Raw genomic sequence first — 24148 nt, 5'->3', positions numbered from 1 at the left:
TTTGTGATCCCCAAATAATGACTTTGCTATAGTTAAGCAATTAAAGTTAAGCTCGGCTAGTGAGTCGTTATCAGTTCCAGCAGTCTGCATTGCATGCATGACCGGTCTAACACAATTGACTGACCTTCATGGTGAGGTCCGACTGATTGGTGTCTAACAATATAGCAGAAACTTAGGGACGATCCATAAATAACGGTCTTTGTTATGTTTGTTTTTTTGACGACCTCCCCCACCAGTCTTTTTTTTTTCCGCTACATTTTCCGGGAAGCAAGTGATAAATCGTTTCTTTTGCGTTTAACAGATATAGCGTACACTGCATCTAATGAATAAGTGAACAACAACCCTTTCTCGGTCACATTTATTAAAAACATAACCGCCTAGGACGATTGATCTGTAATCTTTTAATTATTAACAAGGCTTCTCAACATAACGTAATAATTGATACAGAACAATGATTGCCCTGAACACGTCAATCGAATAGGGCCTCAATAGTTGAGTGCGCATGCGTACAAGCGCACAGGCGGTACTTCTAAAAATAATAGTTGGAGAGTTACTTGTTATTGAGATGGCCTCTGATTAACAGCAATATATTGCAAACAAAACATTAGGTCTTAGGTTTATTCAACTTAATTATGTCATTCTTAAATCTTGTAGTCGGGTATTGTGATTCGCCAGTAGTAACGTGCACACCATCTCATTTGCATGTCACACGTCGACTGTAAACAGCGATTACACTTACAGTCGGCTTACCACACAGTGAGCTCAAACAAAACAGATTAATCGGTGATTTATTTGAGTTTTTTTGCCAAAGTTTGATAGACATTCTCAGTCATTTGTGACATTAATTTAGCACCAAAAAACCCAAAAAAAATCGTTATTTATATGTGCAAATAACCGATATATAGCCTGTAGTCTGTGCAATTAACCGGATGTTTTGTAGTGTTATAAGGGCAAATGGTTCCGTGTTGGGTGAAAATAGTCGATTAACCGAATTATGCTATAAACCGATGTGCAAATAAGTGGAGTTGACTGTATATATATATAGTTTCAAGAATTGGTTTGTTGACCCAGATAGTAAGTCAAATACTGTGCAGGCTTGCGGATTACCTTGATACAAATATCTTCTAATTAGATAGAAATGGAAACTGCCTCAAAACATAAGTTGTGGTTGATTAGCGATAATTAAGAGCTCTCCAAGACAAGTCCTACTATTCCACAGTCAATGTGTTACAGCCAAACGTTTCCAGAGAACAGCCACAGGATGAACCTTAACATTCAAGTTAGCCACTTGATGAATGAGTTATCTGATTGGACCTTTTTTCACACAGACACCTTTCTGTGCCAACTTCTTCACCATCTCTGTTCTCCTTTAAACAAGTTATGTAAACACTGGCTTCACACTCAGGTATACAGGCTACCTGCAGGCAAGACCATGGTTTCCACATTTAAACAGCTTCACTAAATTGGCAAATGTGAAAGATAAAAGTAAATACAATCAAACATGTTTATTTCCATATGCCATGTGCATTTAAATAAGAAAAGAACTATTAAATGGGTGATGCAACCCCTTAACTTGAGCATACAGGTATAGTAAAATCACCAACCCATCAATGTCTATCAACAGAAATATAGTTTTAGTATGTAAGTATAATTTTACATCTTCACTTATTAACATATTCTTAAATAAGCAATACAAAATCATTTTAAATCCAGTTCTTTTTTAATTAATCAAAAAAGAGAGTTATGTCCGGTGTTTTACTGATCTGTGGTCTAATTCAGTAAACTCTCGCAACTTTGCGATCTCACAGTGCAATGCTAAACGACTTGCAAAGAGGATGCTTTGTTGTCTAGCAGAGCTTAAGAGAGCTTCGTGAATTAGGCCCTGGGACCTTGTGGCAAACAGAGCTATCAAAGTGAAACTCTTCAAAACTGGACCCTCTGTAAACCAGAATTCCCTAAAGACCGGATCTTTTTTCACAGTCCCTTTTAAATATTAGCACAACACAGAACCTTTCTGAACCAGATACCCCTTAAAGGGACATTCCCGAGTTTGCTGCAATTTTTAACATGTTATCGACTAACAGAGACTTTTTAACGATTGTAAGTACATATCAAATATATTTTTCTGCATAAAATATTAGTGGCTGTATACTAAACGTGTTTCTGATCGTTCTACTATTTGTACTAGGTTACATTTCATTTTATTTCCTAAAATATATATTTTTCGTAAGTACAAAATTATTTGAAGAAAAAGTCCAGTTTGGGCTTCTTGCAAATATTAAGACAACCACAAACACATTGAATATACAGACACTGATAATCTAAACAAGAAAATATATTTAATATGTAAGTTTAATCGTAGAAATATTAAATTTTTCGTAAACATCTTACAATGCAGCAAACTCAGGAATGTCCCTTTCAATCCAAATTTTGTAATTGGTCCTGTCGGTACAGTATACAGTACTTGTTATGTACCATCATAGACCCGTTTTACGAAGCCAATACAGTACTTGTTATGTAACATCATAGACCCGTTTTACGAAGCCAATACAGTACTTGTTATGTACCATCATAGACCCGTTTTACGAAGCCAATACAGTACTTGTTATGTAACATCATAGACCCGTTTTACGAAGCCAATACAGTACTTGTTATGTACCATCATAGACCCGTTTTACGAAGCCAATACAGTACTTGTTATGTAACATCATAGACCCGTTTTACGAAGCCAATACAGTACTTGTTATGTACCATCATAGACCCGTTTTACGAAGCCAATACAGTACTTGTTATGTAACATCATAGACCCGTTTTACGAAGCCAATACAGTACTTGTTATGTAACATCATAGACCCGTTTTACGAAGCCAATACGGTACTTGTTATGTACCATCATAGACCCGTTTTACGAAGCCAATACGGTACTTGTTATGTACCATCATAGACCCGTTTTACGAAGCCAATACGGTACTTGTTATGTAACATCATAGACCCGTTTTACGAAGCCAATACGGTACTTGTTATGTAACACCATAGACCCGTTTTACGAAGCCAATACGGTACTTGTTATGTAACACCATAGACCCGTTTTACGAAGCCAATACGGTACTTGTTATGTAACACCATAGACCCGTTTTACGAAGCCAATACGGTACTTGTTATGTAACACCATAGACCCGTTTTACGAAGCCAATACGGTACTTGTTATGTAACACCATAGACCCGTTTTACGAAGCCAATACGGTACTTGTTATGTAACACCATAGACCCGTTTTACGAAGCCAATACGGTACTTGTTATGTAACACCATAGACCCGTTTTACGAAGCCAATACGGTACTTGTTATGTAACACCATAGACCCGTTTTACGAAGCCAATACGGTACTTGTTATGTAACACCATAGACCCGTTTTACGAAGCCAATACGGTACTTGTTATGTAACACCATAGACCCGTTTTACGAAGCCAATACGGTACTTGTTATGTAACATCATAGACCCGTTTTACGAAGCGAACATTGTACTTGTTATGTAACATCATAGACCCGTTTTACGAAGCGAACACGGTACTTGTTATGTAACATCATAGACCCGTTTTACGAAGCGAACACGGTACTTGTTATGTAACATCATAGACCCGTTTTACGAAGCGAACACGGTACTTGTTATGTAACATCATAGACCCGTTTTACGAAGCGAACACGGTACTTGTTATGTAACATCATAGACCCGTTTTACGAAGCGAACACGGTACTTGTTATGTAACATCATAGACCCGTTTTACGAAGCGAACACGGTACTTGTTATGTAACATCATAGACCCGTTTTACGAAGCGAACACGGTACTTGTTATGTAACATCATAGACCCGTTTTACGAAGCGAACACGGTACTTGTTATGTAACATCATAGACCCGTTTTACGAAGCGAACACGGTACTTGTTATGTAACATCATAGACCCGTTTTACGAAGCGAACACGGTACTTGTTATGTAACATCATAGACCCGTTTTACGAAGCGAACACGGTACTTGTTATGTAACATCATAGACCCGTTTTACGAAGCGAACACGGTACTTGTTATGTAACATCATAGACCCGTTTTACGAAGCGAACACGGTACTTGTTATGTAACATCATAGACCCGTTTTACGAAGCGAACACGGTACTTGTTATGTAACACCATAGACCCGTTTTACGAAGCGAACACGGTACTTGTTATGTAACACCATAGACCCGTTTTACGAAGCCAATACGGTACTTGTTATGTAACACCATAGACCCGTTTTACGAAGCCAATACGGTACTTGTTATGTAACACCATAGACCCGTTTTACGAAGCCAATACGGTACTTGTTATGTAACACCATAGACCCGTTTTACGAAGCCAATACGGTACTTGTTATGTAACACCATAGACCCGTTTTACGAAGCCAATACGGTACTTGTTATGTAACACCATAGACCCGTTTTACGAAGCCAATACGGTACTTGTTATGTAACACCATAGACCCGTTTTACGAAGCCAATACGGTACTTGTTATGTAACACCATAGACCCGTTTTACGAAGCCAATACGGTACTTGTTATGTAACACCAGAGACCCGTTTTACGAAGCCAATACGGTACTTGTTATGTAACACCATAGACCCGTTTTACGAAGCCAATACGGTACTTGTTATGTAACACCACAGACCCGTTTTACGAAGCCAATACGGTACTTGTTATGTAACACCACAGACCCGTTTTACGAAGCCAATACGGTACTTGTTATGTAACACCACAGACCCGTTTTACGAAGCCAATACGGTACTTGTTATGTAACACCACAGACCCGTTTTACGAAGCCAATACGGTACTTGTTATGTAACACCACAGACCCGTTTTACGAAGCCAATACGGTACTTGTTATGTAACACCACAGACCCGTTTTACGAAGCCAATACGGTACTTGTTATGTAACACCACAGACCCGTTTTACGAAGCGAACACGGTACTTGTTATGTAACACCATAGACCCGTTTTACGAAGCGAACACGGTACTTGTTATGTAACACCATAGACCCGTTTTACGAAGCGAACACGGTACTTGTTATGTAACACCATAGACCCGTTTTACGAAGCGAACACGGTACTTGTTATGTAACACCATAGACCCGTTTTACGAAGCGAACACGGTACTTGTTATGTAACACCATAGACCCGTTTTACGAAGCGAACACGGTACTTGTTATGTAACACCATAGACCCGTTTTACGAAGCGAACACGGTACTTGTTATGTAACACCATAGACCCGTTTTACGAAGCGAACACGGTACTTGTTATGTAACACCATAGACCCGTTTTACGAAGCCAATACGGTACTTGTTATGTAACACCATAGACCCGTTTTACGAAGCCAATACGGTACTTGTTATGTAACACCATAGACCCGTTTTACGAAGCGAACACGGTACTTGTTATGTCACACCATAGACCCGTTTTACGAAGCGAACACGGTACTTGTTATGTCACACCATAGACCCGTTTTACGAAGCCAATACGGTACTTGTTATGTAACACCATAGACCCGTTTTACGAAGCCAATACGGTACTTGTTATGTAACACCATAGACCCGTTTTACGAAGCCAATACGGTACTTGTTATGTAACATCATAGACCCGTTTTACGAAGCCAATACGGTACTTGTTATGTAACACCATAGACCCGTTTTACGAAGCCAATACAGTACTTGTTATGTAACACCATAGACCCGTTTTACGAAGCCAATACAGTACTTGTTATGTAACACCATAGACCCGTTTTACGAAGCCAATACAGTACTTGTTATGTAACACCATAGACCCGTTTTACGAAGCCAATACAGTACTTGTTATGTAACACCATAGACCCGTTTTACGAAGCCAATACAGTACTTGTTATGTAACACCATAGACCCGTTTTACGAAGCCAATACAGTACTTGTTATGTAACACCATAGACCCGTTTTACGAAGCCAATACAGTACTTGTTATGTAACACCATAGACCCGTTTTACGAAGCCAATACAGTACTTGCTATGTAACACCATAGACCCGTTTTACGAAGCCAATACAGTACTTGCTATGTAACACCATAGACCCGTTTTACGAAGCCAATACAGTACTTGTTATGTAACACCATAGACCCGTTTTACGAAGCCAATACAGTACTTGTTATGTAACACCATAGACCCGTTTTACGAAGCGAACACAGTACTTGTTATGTAACACCATAGACCCGTTTTACGAAGCGAACACAGTACTTGTTATGTAACATCATAGACCCGTTTTACGAAGCCAATACAGTACTTGTTATGTAACACCATAGACCCGTTTTACGAAGCGAACACAGTACTTTTTATGTAACACCATAGACCCGTTTTACGAAGCCAATACAGTACTTGTTATGTAACACCATAGACCTGTTTTACGAAGCCAATACAGTACTTGTTATGTAACACCATAGACCCGTTTTACGAAGCGAACACAGTACTTGTTATGTACCATCATAGACCTGTTTTATGAAGCCAATACAGTACATAACTGTATAATTAGATCCACCCCTTCACACATCAATCATTCACCATGTTCGTGGCAAACGAACAACAAAGCGCCTGAGATATATAGAGTTATTATCAAATTTGTGTACTAAGTGAAATAATTTTTAGTTGTCACAAGCTTTAGCGAGCGTTTGTTTTGTCTTAATAAAGGTAAAAAAAAGAAGTTAGATACGCCTACAGGTTTAAACATTTCACAAAAAGTTTTCTTTGTGCCCTCAGGCGTACGGGTCCCATTTTATTTTTTATTTTTTGGGTGGGGTGGGGTGGGGGTGGGGGGGTGCAGACTTGTTTTTGCCCGAATTAAAGTGAAATGCCCGATTCTGGGTAACAACATTTATTGATATTATTACCAACAGCTATGTAGGGTTCTGTACACATTTTACATGGATTATAAGTAATATTGTGAGTAAAATGATGGAAATACATGGTGAATTTTTTTTAGGCCTGGTCATTTTGTCCAAACATCTCCATCATGTTTGCCCGAATACGAAGGTTTTCCCCAGACTGTGGGAGTAGAAGGTAGCTGATCCCCCATCTGGTACGCGAATGCTAATAAATACTGTTAACAAGTTTCAACTACAAAGTGATGATGAGTAAGCTATCACTCGCTTATGTCCCTTTTCAGATCTGCGGGTAACCCATGCAAAAAGCATGTTTTTTTTAAACACATGTAAAACACACACTTGTGAAATGCACTACAGGTGTAGGTCTTAGTCAAGTTTTTCTGCGTTTTACGTAAACCGGTGTTAAACCTAGGTTTTCATATAACCCGGTGTTACGAAACCCAGACATATGAAATTGGCCCAAGGTGTTTTACTCTGGTGTTTTTCAGACGTGTACATCATTGGTGACCACTAAACAGTGACACAAGATAAGACACTGTCATCAAATCATAAAATAATGGCACGTAACTTGAAGCAAAACACACTGCACATTGAAACTGTTTCAAACCGTATTCGAGTCTAGCATGCTATCTCTCTCTTGGTAGTTGGAAATCAGACTAACTGGCACTGGAAAATTTGCTGTTCATGACTTTAACAAAAGGAAATTATGATGACCGGGCATATATAGTTCTGTATACAAGAATAAAGAATAATTAACAAATTGGAAGAAACTCGGCTAGATCTAGGTTTATGTGGAGAAGTGATTGGAGTATGTTAATGAAAATCGTGATCCATAAATGAAAGATGAAAGAAAACAAGGAGAATATTCACACAAATCAATATGTGATCCACGTATTACACAGAAAACATTAACCTAATCAATATGTGATCCACGTATTACACAGAAAACATTAACCTAATCAGTATGTGATCCACGTATTACACAGAAAACATTAACCTAATCAGTATGTGATCCACGTATTACAGTGAAAACATTAACCTAATCAATATGTGATCCATGTATTACACAGAAAACATTAACCTAATCAATATGTGATCCATGTATTACAGTGAAAACATTAACCTAATCAATATGTGATCCATGTATTACACAGAAAACATTAACCTAATCAATATGTGATCCATGTATTACACAGAAAACATTAACCTAATCAATATGTGATTCATGTATTACAGTGAAAACATTAACCTAATCAATATGTGATCCACGTATTACACAGAAAACATTAACCTAACTGTTGAGGTAATGGCTAACTGAAAGCTTCATCACACAATCTTTTGGTGCTAACTGAATTTTCACCAACAATGTTGAATACATTCATCATGTATGTATTTAGAAAGACCCAGACCTCACCAATAAAGGGGAGCCATCACTCTCACTGCCAATCACTCCCCTGAGACTAGTTCAAGGACAGTCATTTTTAGCTTCCAGTAACATGTGCAGTTATATCATATAAATATGGTCATGTCTTAAATGGCTCTCCATAGTCTTAAGTTAGGGTCAAAATGAATCACTTCTTTAAACTGTTTTTAGACCAAACCTTTGAAATTGAGTTTCTTAATCATACCAATCACAGATGTGTTACAGGTATGGCCAACAAGCTTTAGCTACTTGTATAGCATTTATTACAGACTAACAGGTTGCTCATCTCATTAAAAGGCCAATGTTAAATTGAAACCTAGTTTGGTTTTATCTTCTTTCTATAAATATAACCTGGAGAATATTTTCCCCCATTACTAGTATACAAAGGTTGTGACACGTGCTGTCCTGTCTGGTAACCTGTCTATAAAGATCACCAGGTTTCCTCATTCCCACTACATACCAACAGTTGCAACAACTGTATAGTATAACTGTATAGCCATTATTTAAAAGCAGTGCTTGTATAAAGTAATCCTACTGGTACCATAGTAGCTAGTGGGAATTTCTCCATTACCCGTAGTTCAGTTGGTAAAGTGCTGGCCTCTCATGAAGAGGGTCCATAGTTCAAATCCCGTCAGCTGAGGTTAATTATCTGATACACATGTGGGGATGTTGTTAAACGTTGATTCTGTTCTTTTCCTATAAATGTATGTCCCATTCTGTTTTGATTATGATCCATTTTACAGGTCTGTAAGGTAATTGATAGGCTTATAGCCGTTCTGTCCAGTTACACTGTTTATACTGTCAATGTCAGTACAAGTGAATTAATATTTCTACATACCACTGCAGTCTGGTGTACAGTAATCACATTATACTAATGGTTTTTTCACAAAATTATAACCAGTACTACAATACTGAGATCTCTGTACTTGAACATGTATACACCGAGGCTAATTACGTGAACACTGGCTGAGTTTTGTCTCCAATATTAAAACAAGTAAAGGAATGTTCGTTTAATGAAACCCAAAGCACATTTAAATCAAGTTTATTAGCCTTAGGAACAAAAGTGACCTTGAGAAGAAAGGTAAAAAAAATATATATATACAATCGAGCACTGTTGTGTCGAACTTGCTTGAGTTGATATATCGCTTATGTTGATATGACTGGCCAGTCCCAGCCAAATTTTTTATTAACTATCATGTTTTTATCTCGTTTGAGTCGATATAACGTTTGAGTCGATATATTTTTTTGGTCCCAATGTAAACTTTTATATTAAAAAATGTGTTGATAATAATATTATGTGTTAAAATAAATAAAATATCTAAAAAGATAAATATGAATTGTGTGATCTGAAGTCAATGCTGTACCTGTATTGTGAGCATGTAACCACCCATCAAGAGATGCCCACAATTGACTGTAAACATATGATTTGTACATGTAAGTACTGTAACAGTTTACTGTAATATTAACAAATACAATTATCTAAACCATTGAACAAGGTACTAAAATGGACTTATTGAGCTTAAAAGAAAACGCTAGCAGACGACGAGTGTTACGGAATGCAACTAGTCATGTGACTTATGGCTTTGAGAAATTGTGGACTGGTAAAAGTAGCATTAATTCGTCTTGATCGGTTAACTAGTAAACTAGTTGTTAATTGACAAAGAAGGCAGCAAACTCTGTGTTTATTCCGTGACACCATGCTTGCATTGTTTCCGCTATGCAACTGAATCAAGAGATTCAATCATCTATTCCATCATCTATTACCTAGCAGTGTGAATTCAAAGGAATATACACGCGGCGACGACAGCCGATGCCGATACCACCGATGCATTGTGAAAGAGGTGTTAACTGTCTGTGGCCCTGTTGGTTCTTAAGTTGATGCAAGGAATGTCACGTAAACGAGATGTCGATGTATACACGTTTTAGCTCTGCAGCTTTGATGCCACAAACCAATGCGTGGCAAACATTATTCCTAGACTTTATGAATTAGGTGTGGGATTTTTTTTTTTTTCTACAAAACATTTTATGTAACTGTATTTTGTTATTATAACTTTCTTATACATTCATATTTGTTAAAAACAAATTTAGATTGCTGTAACATCCACAGTGATTTTAACTTATAGACATTTAAAAAATGTATTAACTCTGTTCAGAACGATACAATTGACTGATTAATTTATTTTTCATAGCATAATAATTTTCAATGGTTTAAATAAAAAAATGTATGATTCAATAAAAAAAAACAAATATTTATATAGAATTTTTATATATGACTTATTTTGTTTGTACATTTTTGGGACGTTTGAGTTAATATTCGGTCAACTCGATATTTTTTTTGTGGTCCCAATGACATCAGCACAACAGTGCTCGATTGTATATATAAAAACTTTGAAACCCCCCCAAAATAAACACCCATTAAAAAAACATTGAAAAAACCCAACCCAGAACCCCCCCCCCCCCCCCCCCCCCCCCCCCCAAAAAACCCACCAATGTTTGAAAAAGTAGAGGTTATTGTGAGCTTTTCACCAAAAGAATAAAGATAAAACAGTTTTAGGTGACACTAAAACTGGAATTTTGTTCATTTTCAAAACACATAAATTTAAGGCCAAAACATCTTGGTATACTTACTGTTCAATCACAGACAGACTGGCATCACGTTAGATAATTAGTCAGTGTGTCTGCAGTACACCAGTTCTAAGCAGAACAAAACACCTGACAATAGCAACAGTTTATGAAATGAACCTAATATTATTTCTAATACAACCAATCGTTTTTCAGCAGTTTATTGCAGTACACATGACAATACACACTGACATAAGATGTCTGTCATATCACAATATATTGCTACAGAAGAAATCACATCACAATATATTGCAATAGAAGAAATCACATCACAATATATTGCAATACAAGAAATCACACAACAATATATTGCAATACAAGAAATCACATAACAATATATTGCAATACAAGAAATCACATAACAATATATTGCAATACAAGCAATCACACCACAATATATTGCAATACAAGAAATCACACCACAATATATTGCAATACAAGAAATCACACCACAATATATTGCAATACAAGAAATCACACCACAGTATATTGCAATACAAGAAATCACATCACAATATGTTGCAATACAAGAAATCACATCACAATATGTTGCAATACAAGAAATCACATCACAATATGTTGCAATACAAGAAATCACATCACAATATATTGCAATAGAAGAAATCACGTAACAATATATTGTAATACAAGAAATCACATCACAATATGTTGCAACAGAAGAAATCACATTACAATATACTGCAATAGAAGAAATCACACCACAATATATTGCTACAGAAGAAATCACATCACAATATGTTGCAATAGAAAAAATTACATCACAATATATTGCAATAGAAGAAATCACATAACAATATATTGCAATACAAGAAATCACATCACAATATATTGAAGAAAAGCAAGTTTAGATCACCCATTGATATAATAAATATTGCATGAGAAACACAATATGGCAGTCTATGATAAATGGTGTTTTTGTGTGTATATAAGATGTAGATATAGCAGTCTAGACAAGGACTTGTTTGTAGTGAAATGCCAGTTTCTCCCAGGAGATAGGGAGATATATGCTGTGATGGTTATTGCCTGCAACAGTCAGCGACATGTATAAGAAATCAGGAGACGGGGAGATATATGTTGTGATGGTTGTTGCCTGTGACAGTCAGCTTATTACAGGTATAAGAAATCAGGAGAAAGGGAGATATATGTCGTGATGGTTATCGCCTGCAACAGTCAGCTTATTACAGGTATAAGAAATCATTACATTTAGATCACTACTTGCTAAGACTCAAGGATAAGTATTCTGTCATAGTCTTCACAAGTGACAGTCAATCTATTAAAAAAACCCCCAAAAAACAAACAACCTTAGATGATAAAATTCTTGGTATTACCACTGGCAATCAATTTATTAGATGTATTAAAAAAATCAATACACTAATTAGCTTGTTGTATGCTAAGAATGACGGATGAGATGTGACCACTGCCGGGTACACAGTAAACTGAGCCAACACTAACAAAGAGTACATGTCGGCTATGAGCAAGTCTAAAACAAGACATCATAGGGAACTCGGTGTAACCGATGGAAGTCAAAACATTGTGCGACTAAATTAACGCAATTATAAACATGCCAAGCAAAGTTGTGCCATATACATTTAAAGAAATAATACACTTTAAAAAAAAAAAAATAAAAAAAAAAAAAAAAAAGATGATGATAAAAAAATTTAAAAAAAAATCCCTCTAAATTTCTCAATTGGTAGAATGAAAAGGACAGCAGGACATGGGATTGAATGGAGCTATAACACCAACAGCGCTCACCAGGTGGAGCTGGTATAGAAAATAACTTACTTCCTGTCTTTGACACATCCAAAGGGAATCTCAGAGCATTAGCCCATGACAATCATGCTTGAACCATGAATGGATGTAAGTACGAGTCCAATGGTTGATTGATAACTATGCTCCCACCTCAAACCCACCCATCATAAAGCATCCTAAACAATCACTATTTAGATCATAGTTTGATTAAACAAGCATCCTTAGAGTACTGCAGAAACAATACATGTCCCCTAACGTGCCCAACACATTTTTGTATCTCCTGAGTTCAGGGGTCATAACTCTGTGAAAAATGGGTAAACTGTCATGAAAGTCATAACTGATCTGTAACAGTACATGATACAACTATACATATAGCTTTGGATGAACATCTTGAGGCATTACAAAAAAAAAGGTCCAGAAATATGTGGGACAGACAGACAGACAGACAGACAGGCAGGCAGGCAGACAGACAAGGACAAAACCTATAGTCCTCTCCTGTTTGGACCAGGTAGGGTACTAATAAAGCTGACTAGTACTTTATTATTATTAAATCATGTCAGTTATAAATAATTAAAAATGATCCAAAATCCTTATTTCATTAATTGTTCAAATATTTAATAATATACTCCAGATTAGGTCTTTAAGAGAATCGGCATCGTAGTTGCAAACATAATGAAGATGTTATGAATGGAATACTACTGTATGTATCACACACTAACACTATACAGCCACCAGTACTATACTAGACATACATGTGCCGTGATGGCACGCTAAATGTTAAAACAATCTGTTCATTATATAAGGAATCATTCACACGGCTAAGTCTTCACATCCCAGGAGGAAATATCAGTCATTAAATACAAATCGGCACACGACGCTGATACACAAACTCGCACTGCTAAGATTACAATGAACACAACAGATCATCGTGAGTTTTACTAATTAATTAATTAAACATCATGTCAGCTAATCTTGCCAACACCAAAAGCGCAGTACCGCTCTGACAATAGAAGCAATAAGTTAATGGTATCTTAATGATCAATGTGTACTCGCAGCTCAGCGAAGTGTCAGAAGAAACCATTAATAATCATGTGGGCTTGTCAATATGCAGGATATTATTTTCACATCTGACGACAAATGTATGGCAATATACGTTATAATTATACACTATTCGGATTCTGTGTCTGACATTCCAGCAGCTTCATCACTCGGTGGGATATCATGTACCATGGATTTCACTTCTGGCAGGACGTCACAAATACAAGTGTTTTAAAATCAGTGCTGGAATATACAAATTTCTCTGTCAGATTTATGATTAAATAATAATGGATTATTAGCTAAAAGGCACAGTATGTATTATACCTATATTAGTTGGAGGTTTTTGTTGTTGTTTTTTTCATTTTAAAGTGGTCAATACAGACTTAAATTTTAACTATTTCTAGCAAAGAAAAAGAACATTAGAGATAAAGAAATAAATGATAAAAATTAAAAGTTCCCTCTTTGGCATGGGTGAGGGCAGAGGGACGTATTCCCTTGAATTGTTGTTGAGGTGTTTTTGAAACTCAGATTATATTACAATCTACAGGGTCTGAGAGTCTTAGATATGTGTAGGAGTCAGTGTAACTGTTTGAATTCCAAACATAACTAATGAAAATATTTAATGAGGATTACTATTAAATATAATCTGTGTATTAGTAATGGAAATCTATTTTGTGTAAATTTATGAGAAAACAGGACCATGTAGGTTTAATAACTGCATATTGCAAACATAATAATATATAATTAATAAATTCAATGTCATAAATTACATGCTAATACAATCCGAGTTTCTGCCAGAAAGAACTTTCTGGGTATGGCGCTATGGAATTGAATATTATGTGTGCTGAATGCAACCGCAGTCGACATGGGGTATGGGTTGGCCTCCTCTAGAAACAAATGGGTTAGGTTTAGGGTTAGGGTTAAGTAATTAATTTTGTCAAAATCTGCACGAAAATTTGGGTATGGCACTATATATATCTGTTTTACCCTCTGGCAGAAGCCCTGACAATGTATATACAAGTACAACATACATAAATGTTAAATTGTTTGTCAATAGCAAACATGAAGTTTGAATATGAACAAATTATTTCCATCACAAACCTAAAATGAAAATGTTAAAATCAAGATTTTTGTAGTTTGTTATTAAAATGTCTGTATACACTGATTTCTGGAACAGTAGATATTTTGCATATTTATGTATATTATGTCATTTGAATATTTTCATTGAGCTCTACTATGGTGCAATCAAAACAAACAGGTTATTATCATCTGTAACAGTCTGAATTCATATCTGAACCGTACACTCGGTCCAAATCATAATGAAACAATACTAAAATAATTTAATTTACATCAAAAACACACTTCGTGGCATGTTTAAATTCACCCATTCACCAACTGAATGTTTGATTAACAAACTGAATGATAATATATTAAGATTCCATGGCATGTGTAGATGTGTAGTCATTTATTCTGGCTGGTGTGAAAGATTAACTTCCCCGAAATGAGTATATCACCAATATACGTTAAATACATAAACTCAAGTTCTTACTTACTCAGAATTTGATTTTGAATGCCTTGTCGCCTACAATATCTACACACCAAAACAAAATACCGTAGTTCTTAAATACCAAACATTTATTTTTTATTTTTAAATTAAAAATTGTCTGCAAAATGGTTATAAAAATCAAAATAATCAAGTGAAAATAAAAGAATAAGTAACTTAACACACGCTTTGGAGTACTGTGTGACCTACAAATGCACTGCCTACACAGAATAGAATCTCTGTAGGAGAAAATTTGTCACCTTTTTTATTTTCATTATATTTAAATGATTTAGAAACATTTTTAGCTACAAAAAATAGCAAAGGTATCGAATTAGTAACAAATCCACTTGAGAAATATCTTAATGTATATATTAAGTTATTTGTGTTACTATATGCTGATGACACTGTACTACTAGCTGAAACAGCAGATGACCTACAACATCAACTAGATTGTTTTCAAGTATACTGTGAAACATGGAAACTTAAAGTTAATGCAGCCAAGACCAAAATTTTGATTTTTTTTCAAGAAGCAACTCAAAAACAAAAAAGAATCAATTTACATACAATAATAAAAACTTAGAAATCGTAACTGAAGTTAAATACCTTGGGCTTGTGTTGAGTAAATCCGGGTCATTGACAAATGCTAAGAAAGATCTAATCAATCGAGCCTCAAAGTCTATGTTTGCTGTATTACAAAAATGCAGACAGTTCAATCTATCAAACAAATGTCAATTAGATCTGTTCGACAGGATTGTAAAACCTATATTATTATATGGATGTGAAATATGGGGCTTCAGTAATTTAGATATCATTGAACGATTAGACCTCAAGTTCTGTAAATATATATTATGTGTTAATAAGTCGACACCAAGCTTTATGATTTATGGTGAATTAGGTAGATACCCACTGTCTATTAGTGTTAAAGTTAGAATGATTACATACTGGGCAAATGTTGTTAATAGTAGAAAATCTAAATTGCCTGGTATATTATACATGTTGGCATCATATAACCATAACGTTAATGCTATACCATGTACTTGGTTATCCTTTATAAAACGTATATTAGATGAATGTGGTTTATGTAATATATATTCATGTACACAGGTGGATGTTTTGTGGTTAAAACATGCAGTTAAACGAATATTATGTGACCAGTACTTACAAAAATGGAATAGTGATAAATTTGACTTATCAAAAGGTATTAACTACAGAATGTTCAAGCATGAATTTAAATTAGAAAATTATTTGTTGAAACTCTCAACAAATTTTTTTAGAATTCTTTATAAATTTAGAACTGGTAATGTCAGACTTCCTATTGAAGCCGGTAGATGGTTTAATATTGAGAGAGAAAACAGAATATGTCACTTGTGCAACACTGATGTTGGTGATGAGTTTCACTATATTTTTAAATGTACGTCTTTAACTACTGATCGAAATGTGTATATACCTACATGTAGTTACTATACCAATAGAGCAAGTGCAATTACCTTTTACCAGTTATTTTCTACAACTAAAAAATCACTTTTGTGTAAACTATGTAAATATTTGCACATTGTCATTGAGAGGGTCAGTCTTCCGGGTTAATATTACTTAAATAGTATGTCCATTACCACTACAGAAAACACTTTGTAACTTATTTTGTTTATACCGGCCTCGGTGGCGTCGTGGCAGGCCATCGGTCTACAGGCTGGTAGGTACTGTGTTCGGATCCCAGTCGAGGCATGGGATTTTTAATCCAGATACCGACTCCAAACCCTGAGTGAGTGCTCCGCAAGGCTCAGTGGGTAGGTGTAAACCACTTGCACCGACCAGTGATCCATAACTGGTTCAACAAAGGCCATGGTTTGTGCTATCCTGCCTGTGGGAAGCGCAAATAAAAGATCCCTTGCTGCCTGTCGTAAAAAGAGTAGCCTATGTGGCGACAGCGGGTTTCCTCTAAAAACAGTGTCAGAATGACCATATGTTTGACGTCCAATAGCCTATGATAAGATAAAAAATCGATGTGCTCTAGCGGCGTTGTTAAATAAAACAAACTTTACTTTTATTTTGTTTATATTTTCTCCATACTGCACTCAGTGCAGTTTATGAGAATAAAATTCTTGTCTTGTCTTGTAAACCTTTATAGTTAGCAATATCTTATTACATCATAGAGACAAATTGCAATGTTAACAAAACAAACCTACAGATGTTTTTTTTGTTCAACTTGTTTAATAGTGTGGTTTTCTTATTTCAGAGGCAGACCATGAAACAAAGGCCAAACTACTTTGATAATAAACTACATGTACAAGGAATTAATGTCAGAGAGAAAAACAGAGGCTGCCATCTTTAAGTACAACAAGATACGGTCAATTTGTGAAGTCAAGGAGTAGGTGGATTAATCAATGATATACGTAACAGTTTAGAAGATGAGACTCTAATTTGTGAAAACATCAACTAACATTGTATTAAATAATATAAAAAACAGCTGAAATTGTCTACGTTAAAACTAGGAAAGGATGTAAAAGGATGTGAAGCTAGGAATGGATTTCTTTGAAATGATGGAAAATAAAATGTGTCAGGACTTTTCAATTAGTGTTTAACTATTTAATGATAAACATCACCTGAAAACTTTTCAAGACATAAACTGGCAATTCCAGCAGCAGCAGTAAAGAATGAAAATAACCTATGTTTGCATAACAACATACTGAGTACTTCATTGTCAACATGACAGGAATGTTTGGGAACGTTACCACGGCTACGATGGAAACCACCAACCGGACGTGTGACCACGAACCATGTATCTCCAGCACGGTGATGCTGACCGCGGAGTGGCTGACCATCATCCTGGCAACGCTCGGCTTTGTGGGAAACCTGCTCACCGTGTTGGCCATCATCACGTCCAACCTCAAGTGCAACATCAACTGCATCCTCATCGGCAACCTGAGCGCTGCACAGATCGTGTATTGTGGTTCCGTGCTGCCGCTGCAGGCGCTCATCTTCCACACGCACGGCTGGCCGCTTGCCGAGGAAGTGTGCATTATGAACTCGGCCGTGCGCATCTGGCTGATCGGCGTCAACATGATGCTGCTGAGCGCCATCGCCCTGTACCGCTTCCTGCACATCGTGCACCCGCAGACGTACTCGCGTTTCTCCGCCCGTGGCCCCTTCATCAGCATTGTCGTGCTGTGCTGGCTCTTCTCCCTCGTGTTCTGCCTGACGCCCGTCATCCACCTGTGGGGCTCGTTCTCCTTCCACGCCACCATCCTCCAGTGCACCTTCACGCCTTCCAAGCAAAAGTCCCACAAGGTGACCACCATCACGCTCGGCTTCGTCATCCCCTGCATCTTCATAGTGGTGTGCTACGCCAGGATCGGCTGCGTGGCCTACATATCGCGCAAGCGGGTGGCGCGCACGGCCAGCCAGTACCGCAGACACAAGTCTCAGAAAGACTCGCTGCGTCTGACGGCCATGATGTTGTGTATATTCTGCCTGTTTCTCATCGGCACCACTCCGTATTTTGCCGTCAACATCCTGGACCCAGCGTTCATGAATCCGATGGCACACATCTGGGCCCCGTTCATGGCCTGGTTTATGTACTGTATGAACCCTGTTGTCTACACTGTCATGGACCACAACTTCCAGACCGCGTTCAGGAGACTGCTCACATGTGACGTCTGTAGGGACGGCAACAAGCGCAGCTGTGTGGCCGGGAACTCATCCATCGCAGAATCCTCACACGCACAACACTGAAACAGTGACCCCAGGGTTTATCACTAGTCTTTCTAGCTCTCAAATACATAACACCAAGCATTCCCGAGACGAAAAGCAGACTGAATCTAAACCATAAATATGAACGTCAAAATTCCCAACTTTCTTTAACTTACATGTAGAAACAAAGAGTCTATAGCTAATTTTATGTTTATGAAATCAACAATCTTAAAATTCTGATTTTAACTGAAATTATTCAAATTTAAACAAATTCACTACCATGGACGTGAAGTCGAATTTCGGAGATAAGACCCAGGACTCATAAGAGAACGGTTTTGTGTATATGCAGGAAAGTGTGAAACAATAAAGTAAATATGAAGATTTAAATAAGAATGATCAGGCAATTCTGTTGAGATTCCTTGGATATATACCACATAACAAGTGAAAGTGTTGCTCGAGTTAAAGATGTGACATACATGTACATGATTATAATTACAAAACCTGTAATACAGTTGACCTACATTCTGACTGAATCACATCAGAGAAAAACCAACGTTATCCTTTGAGAACACGCAGAAAATGATGGAATTACACATGTATCCTTGTAAGAGTGAAAAAAAATCATGTAGATATATTTTGAAGTATATTATTTATATTGATTGTACATGTGTAATTATTTTTTAAAAAGGTTTTTAATTTTGGGGGAATTTGTTGATGTTATATATCAATAAATTCTCCCCAAATAAAAACAATTCTGATGTGAAAATGTATATGTACGTGAATTGGTTTGAACATAATTAATATATTCATGGTAATGGTTTTACCCTCTGTACATACCACCTCAACCCCAAAGACCATTTCAAACATGTTTCAATTCCAGTGTTTTGCACATGTGATTGCAGCATCAATGACCAAATAAATAATAGTGCTATCAATCAAGACTTTTCTTATACGTCATAACATTAGAATTAGTGAACAATATAGCTTCAAAACTAGCAAGAAAGAAAAAATTCCCCATCTGAATCACAACATTTTTATTGTAACCATCCATTTCGTATATTACATTGTATGTTGACATTTCAGATGTGAGTGAGGTACATGGTTAAAGGGTTAGTAAACTCAAACATGAGCCTTTTGTTGGAAAGATGCATATCCGGACCACCAACACAATACTGACACTTTAACAAATGAAAAATGCATAATTTTATAGTTAATAAAAAAAATGTGATTATTCGTGCGAACTGGGGGCAGCCATTTTGTTTTGTTTTTGTGGCATCCGGTACTATAGCTTGAGGTGAAGTGACATCAGCTCCTACCAACTCCTGTATGCACAGTGCAAACAAATGCTCTAATTTACGACAAGGCACTTCGCTTTCATCAATCTGACTTGTGAAACAACATAAATGACTTGATAGTATGATAAACTATTCAACTTGCATCAAACTTTCAATTTTGCATCAATAGAATGAAATGGAGTTCATTTATTTTTCTATCTCAAAAAATCCAAAAAAAAAGAGAGAGCATATTATTAGGCCTATTGGAGCAAAAACGACCACTCACGATACCCAAGTGATAATTTTATTTACTTTGGGACTACGTAATTGGTCAGTTTTGTGATGGGAAAGTCTACTTAATAAAGGGTTTTACAGAATTATTTACAGTAATAAAGCAGGATGGCTGATAATGACCATTGCCATTTTAGGGGTGGCAGATTTATCCCACAATACCCCGTCATCTTAATAAAACTGGCACATATTTTTTGTGTGTCTAGATAGCAGTATTTAATTATTTTGACTGGATACCTTCCAAATATACACCTGCAAATCATGAATCACAGGTACAGGCCCGTAATATATAATAGTCGTCACATTTAACCATTTTATTAATTAAATATATGATTATACTTGTTGATATTAAGCAATAATGGACATTATAAGTTTATCGTTGAATATGTATACCAATTCAAAAGCCTTGCATGAGCATTCCTTTAATTCAGTGTCTCACAAGTATTTTTATAAGAAATGTGGTATGCAGGCCAACACAGAAATATAATAACTTAGTCCACACATACTTCTTGTGAAAACATTACTTAGCCCTCCCATCCTATCTGCTCGTTTAAACTATCTGTCAATGAACACTTTATCATACTGTAAGGAACCAATGTTTAAACTATCTGTCAATGAACACTTTATCATACTGTAAGGAACCAATGTTCAAACTATCTGTCAATGAACACTTTATCATACTGTAAGGAACCAATGTTTAAACTATCTGTCAATGAACACTTTATCATACTGTAAGGAACCAATGTTTAAACTATCTGTCAATGAACACTTTATCATACTGTAGGGAACCAATGTTTAAACTATCTGTCAATGAACACTTTATCATACTGTAGGGAACCAATGTTTAAACTATCTGTCAATGAACACTTTATCATACTGTAGGGAACCAATGTTTAAACTATCTGTCAATGAACACTTTATCATACTGTAAGGAACCAATGTTTAAACTATCTGTCAATGAACACTTTATCATACTGTAAGGAACCAATGTTTAAATGAATGCAATCTTGGCATATACTGGTACTGTTAAACAGGATGAATTAATTTCCAAAATCTACTGTGTTTTTTTGTTTTTTTTTTATATAAACTGTTATGCCCCAAACAAAAATACATGCTTGCGGCTAGGTTGTTGCAAGGTAGTTACAAGGTTATTACAAGGTAGTACAAGCAATGCAAGCTATTTGCAAGCTATTTGCAAGCTAACATTTAGCTCGCGTAAGGTAGTCATTATTTTTGCAAGCTTGCCGCATGCATGTTTTCATTTGTGAAAGCATGCGCAAGCTTGCTGCATGCATATCTTCAACTGTGCAAGCTTCCCGCAAGCATGTTTTCATTTTTGCTAGCTTGCTGCAAGCATATCTTCAAATGTGCAAGCTTCCCGCAAGCATGTTTTCATTTTGCAAGCTTGCTGCATGCATATCTTAAACTGTGCAAGCTTCCCGCAAGCATGTTTTCATTTTAGCAAGCTTGCTGCATGTATATCTTCAACTGTGAAAGCATGTCTACACTTGTAGAGAAAAAGCTAAGTCCAAATCATTTTCATGGTTATTTGTTTTTTAATTCATAACTTCTCATATGATTTATCAAATTCAATGGGAACAGTGGCTAAACAACCAAACATACATGTAACAGATTTAGATAGTATTTACAATAATAATTAAAACAAAATTAATATTAATACATACGAAAGATAATACAATATGGTTAAAACAGAATCATCTTGTAATGATTGGATTTTTAATTGGCCCCAAAAATAATAACATATGCATGGCCATGAGAGGATGACATGGGCCATGTTTGGTTGAAATTAGCCTGGTGGAATTCGAGAAGATGTTGAAAATGTCTGAGCCAATCAGAGGCCAGGGTGGCCATCTTGGATTATGAATCAGCCACAAAAATAACAACACTTAGTAAGTCATGAGAGAATCATTTGGACTAAGTTTGATTGAAACCTGCCTGGTGGACCTTGAGAAGAAGCAAAAAAATGTCAGAGGCCAGGGCAGCTATCTTGATTTTAAATCTGCCCGAAAAATAACAAACTTGGTCAGGGCCATGAGAGGATCATTAGGAATACATATGGTTTAAATTTGCATGGTGGAACTTTTTTCTTTTTTTTTTTTGGTCTACAAATATATATATATATATATATATTTTTTTTAAAGATTTATTGCCCCCAGAACATAGACAGTGAACAGGTTGGGGAGCCGTGGTCACTGCCTTACAAAGTACATATTTAAACAATAGTATCTAAACAAAATATGCTATTTAAATATGTTAATGCTTTCTGTGGTATTTATAAGAGAGAGAGAGAGAGAGAGGGTGCAACAGCAGTAGATAAGTATAAAGAAGTTGTGGGGATATTGAGAGTATTAGAGAATGACATTTTAATTAGTACTCTATTTCCAAGTGAACTTTCAAAGCATTATTTTTAATTAAAACATTCTTTCAAAGAGTGTTTTATAGGGTGTCCATTGCTTATGAAATGCTTTATAGTTGCAATTTTTGTAATAAATATATTTTTCTAGTTCAAAATTATTTTGTAGAATATTTTTCGCGGCATTGACATGTAAATTTCTTTTTTGTATTTTCATACTGTAAATATAATATTTTATGTTGATAGTCAGCCAATTTACAAAATCACCTTTTTCGTTGTTGATCATGCCTAACATAACTACGTCTCTGCTTAGAGTGATATTAATTCCAGTTTCATTTCTTATCCATTCTTCTATTGCTTCCCACAGAGAATGTACTAAACTACATTCAAATAGAAGGTGTTGTATGGTTTCAGGTGATTTGTTGCAAAAACTACAGGCATTGGAATCAATATAATTAATCATATTTAGAAATTTGTTAGTTGTAAGAATTCGGTGTATGATTTTATACTGAAACCAAGATAATGTTGTGCTTTTGACAGATCTAAAGGGTAGAATGTAATATTTTCCCCAATCATATATATCATATATATATCCTTCTTTAGAATATTTTATTTGTGATTTTGGAATGGTGGTTTGAGTGTTCAATAATTCATATATATGTTTGCAATCTTTCTGATCTTTGAACAAAACTTTTAAGTTATATGGAAGAACAGGATTTTGTAATGCTATAAAAACGTCATCATTTAAATTATCTAGGTTGTAAATGAATGATTTTATAGCACTGACCAATGAAGCATATTCCAGAAAATTGGTAATTATGTCGTATTTCTCTATGAACTGTTCATATGTTAGAAAGTCTCCTTGTTCTTTCAACAAATCGTTAATAAAGATAATACCTTTTGAGCTATATTGTTTTAGTATACATGGCTTTTTATCTATACATATTTTACTGTTGAATCAAATATTGATCTGGAGAATATCATCTACGTTTACTGGATTTGTTTTTCTTGTATCCTTAACCAACTAACCAATGTGTCTCTCCAAAATATATTTTTTATTGAACTTTTTTTACAGTATAGAAAATGGTCGCCATATATAATTAAATCACGTGTTGATATATTTGTAGAAGCTTCGAACAAAATGGTCCATTTTGGGTTATTTAAAAATATCCGTCGGATCCACAAACTTTTCAAAGCGGTCAT

At 35.9% G+C, this 24148-nt stretch overlaps 2 protein-coding genes across 2 annotated transcripts in view; one reads left to right on the top strand and one right to left on the bottom strand.

Moving 5' to 3' along the window:
* The window catches only part of LOC121367403 (protein trapped in endoderm-1-like), a 28123-nt gene extending 6399 nt beyond the window's left edge, over positions 1–21724 (top strand). Inside the window, exon 2 of the mRNA XM_041491556.1 lies at positions 17553–21724. Within this exon, the coding sequence (XP_041347490.1) occupies positions 18023–19048 (1026 nt within the window). The 5' untranslated portion in view covers positions 17553–18022 and the 3' untranslated portion in view covers positions 19049–21724. The remainder of the gene's footprint in view (positions 1–17552) is intronic.
* The window catches only part of LOC121367402 (histone deacetylase 6-like), a 247932-nt gene that overhangs the window by 107656 nt on the left and 116128 nt on the right, over positions 1–24148 (bottom strand). The gene's annotated exons all lie outside the window — the stretch shown is intronic.

Source organism: Gigantopelta aegis, chromosome 3, assembly GCF_016097555.1.
Source record: "Gigantopelta aegis isolate Gae_Host chromosome 3, Gae_host_genome, whole genome shotgun sequence".
NCBI classification, from domain to species: Eukaryota; Metazoa; Mollusca; class Gastropoda; order Neomphalida; family Peltospiridae; genus Gigantopelta; species Gigantopelta aegis.
This window is presented reverse-complemented; position numbering and strand designations above follow the sequence as displayed.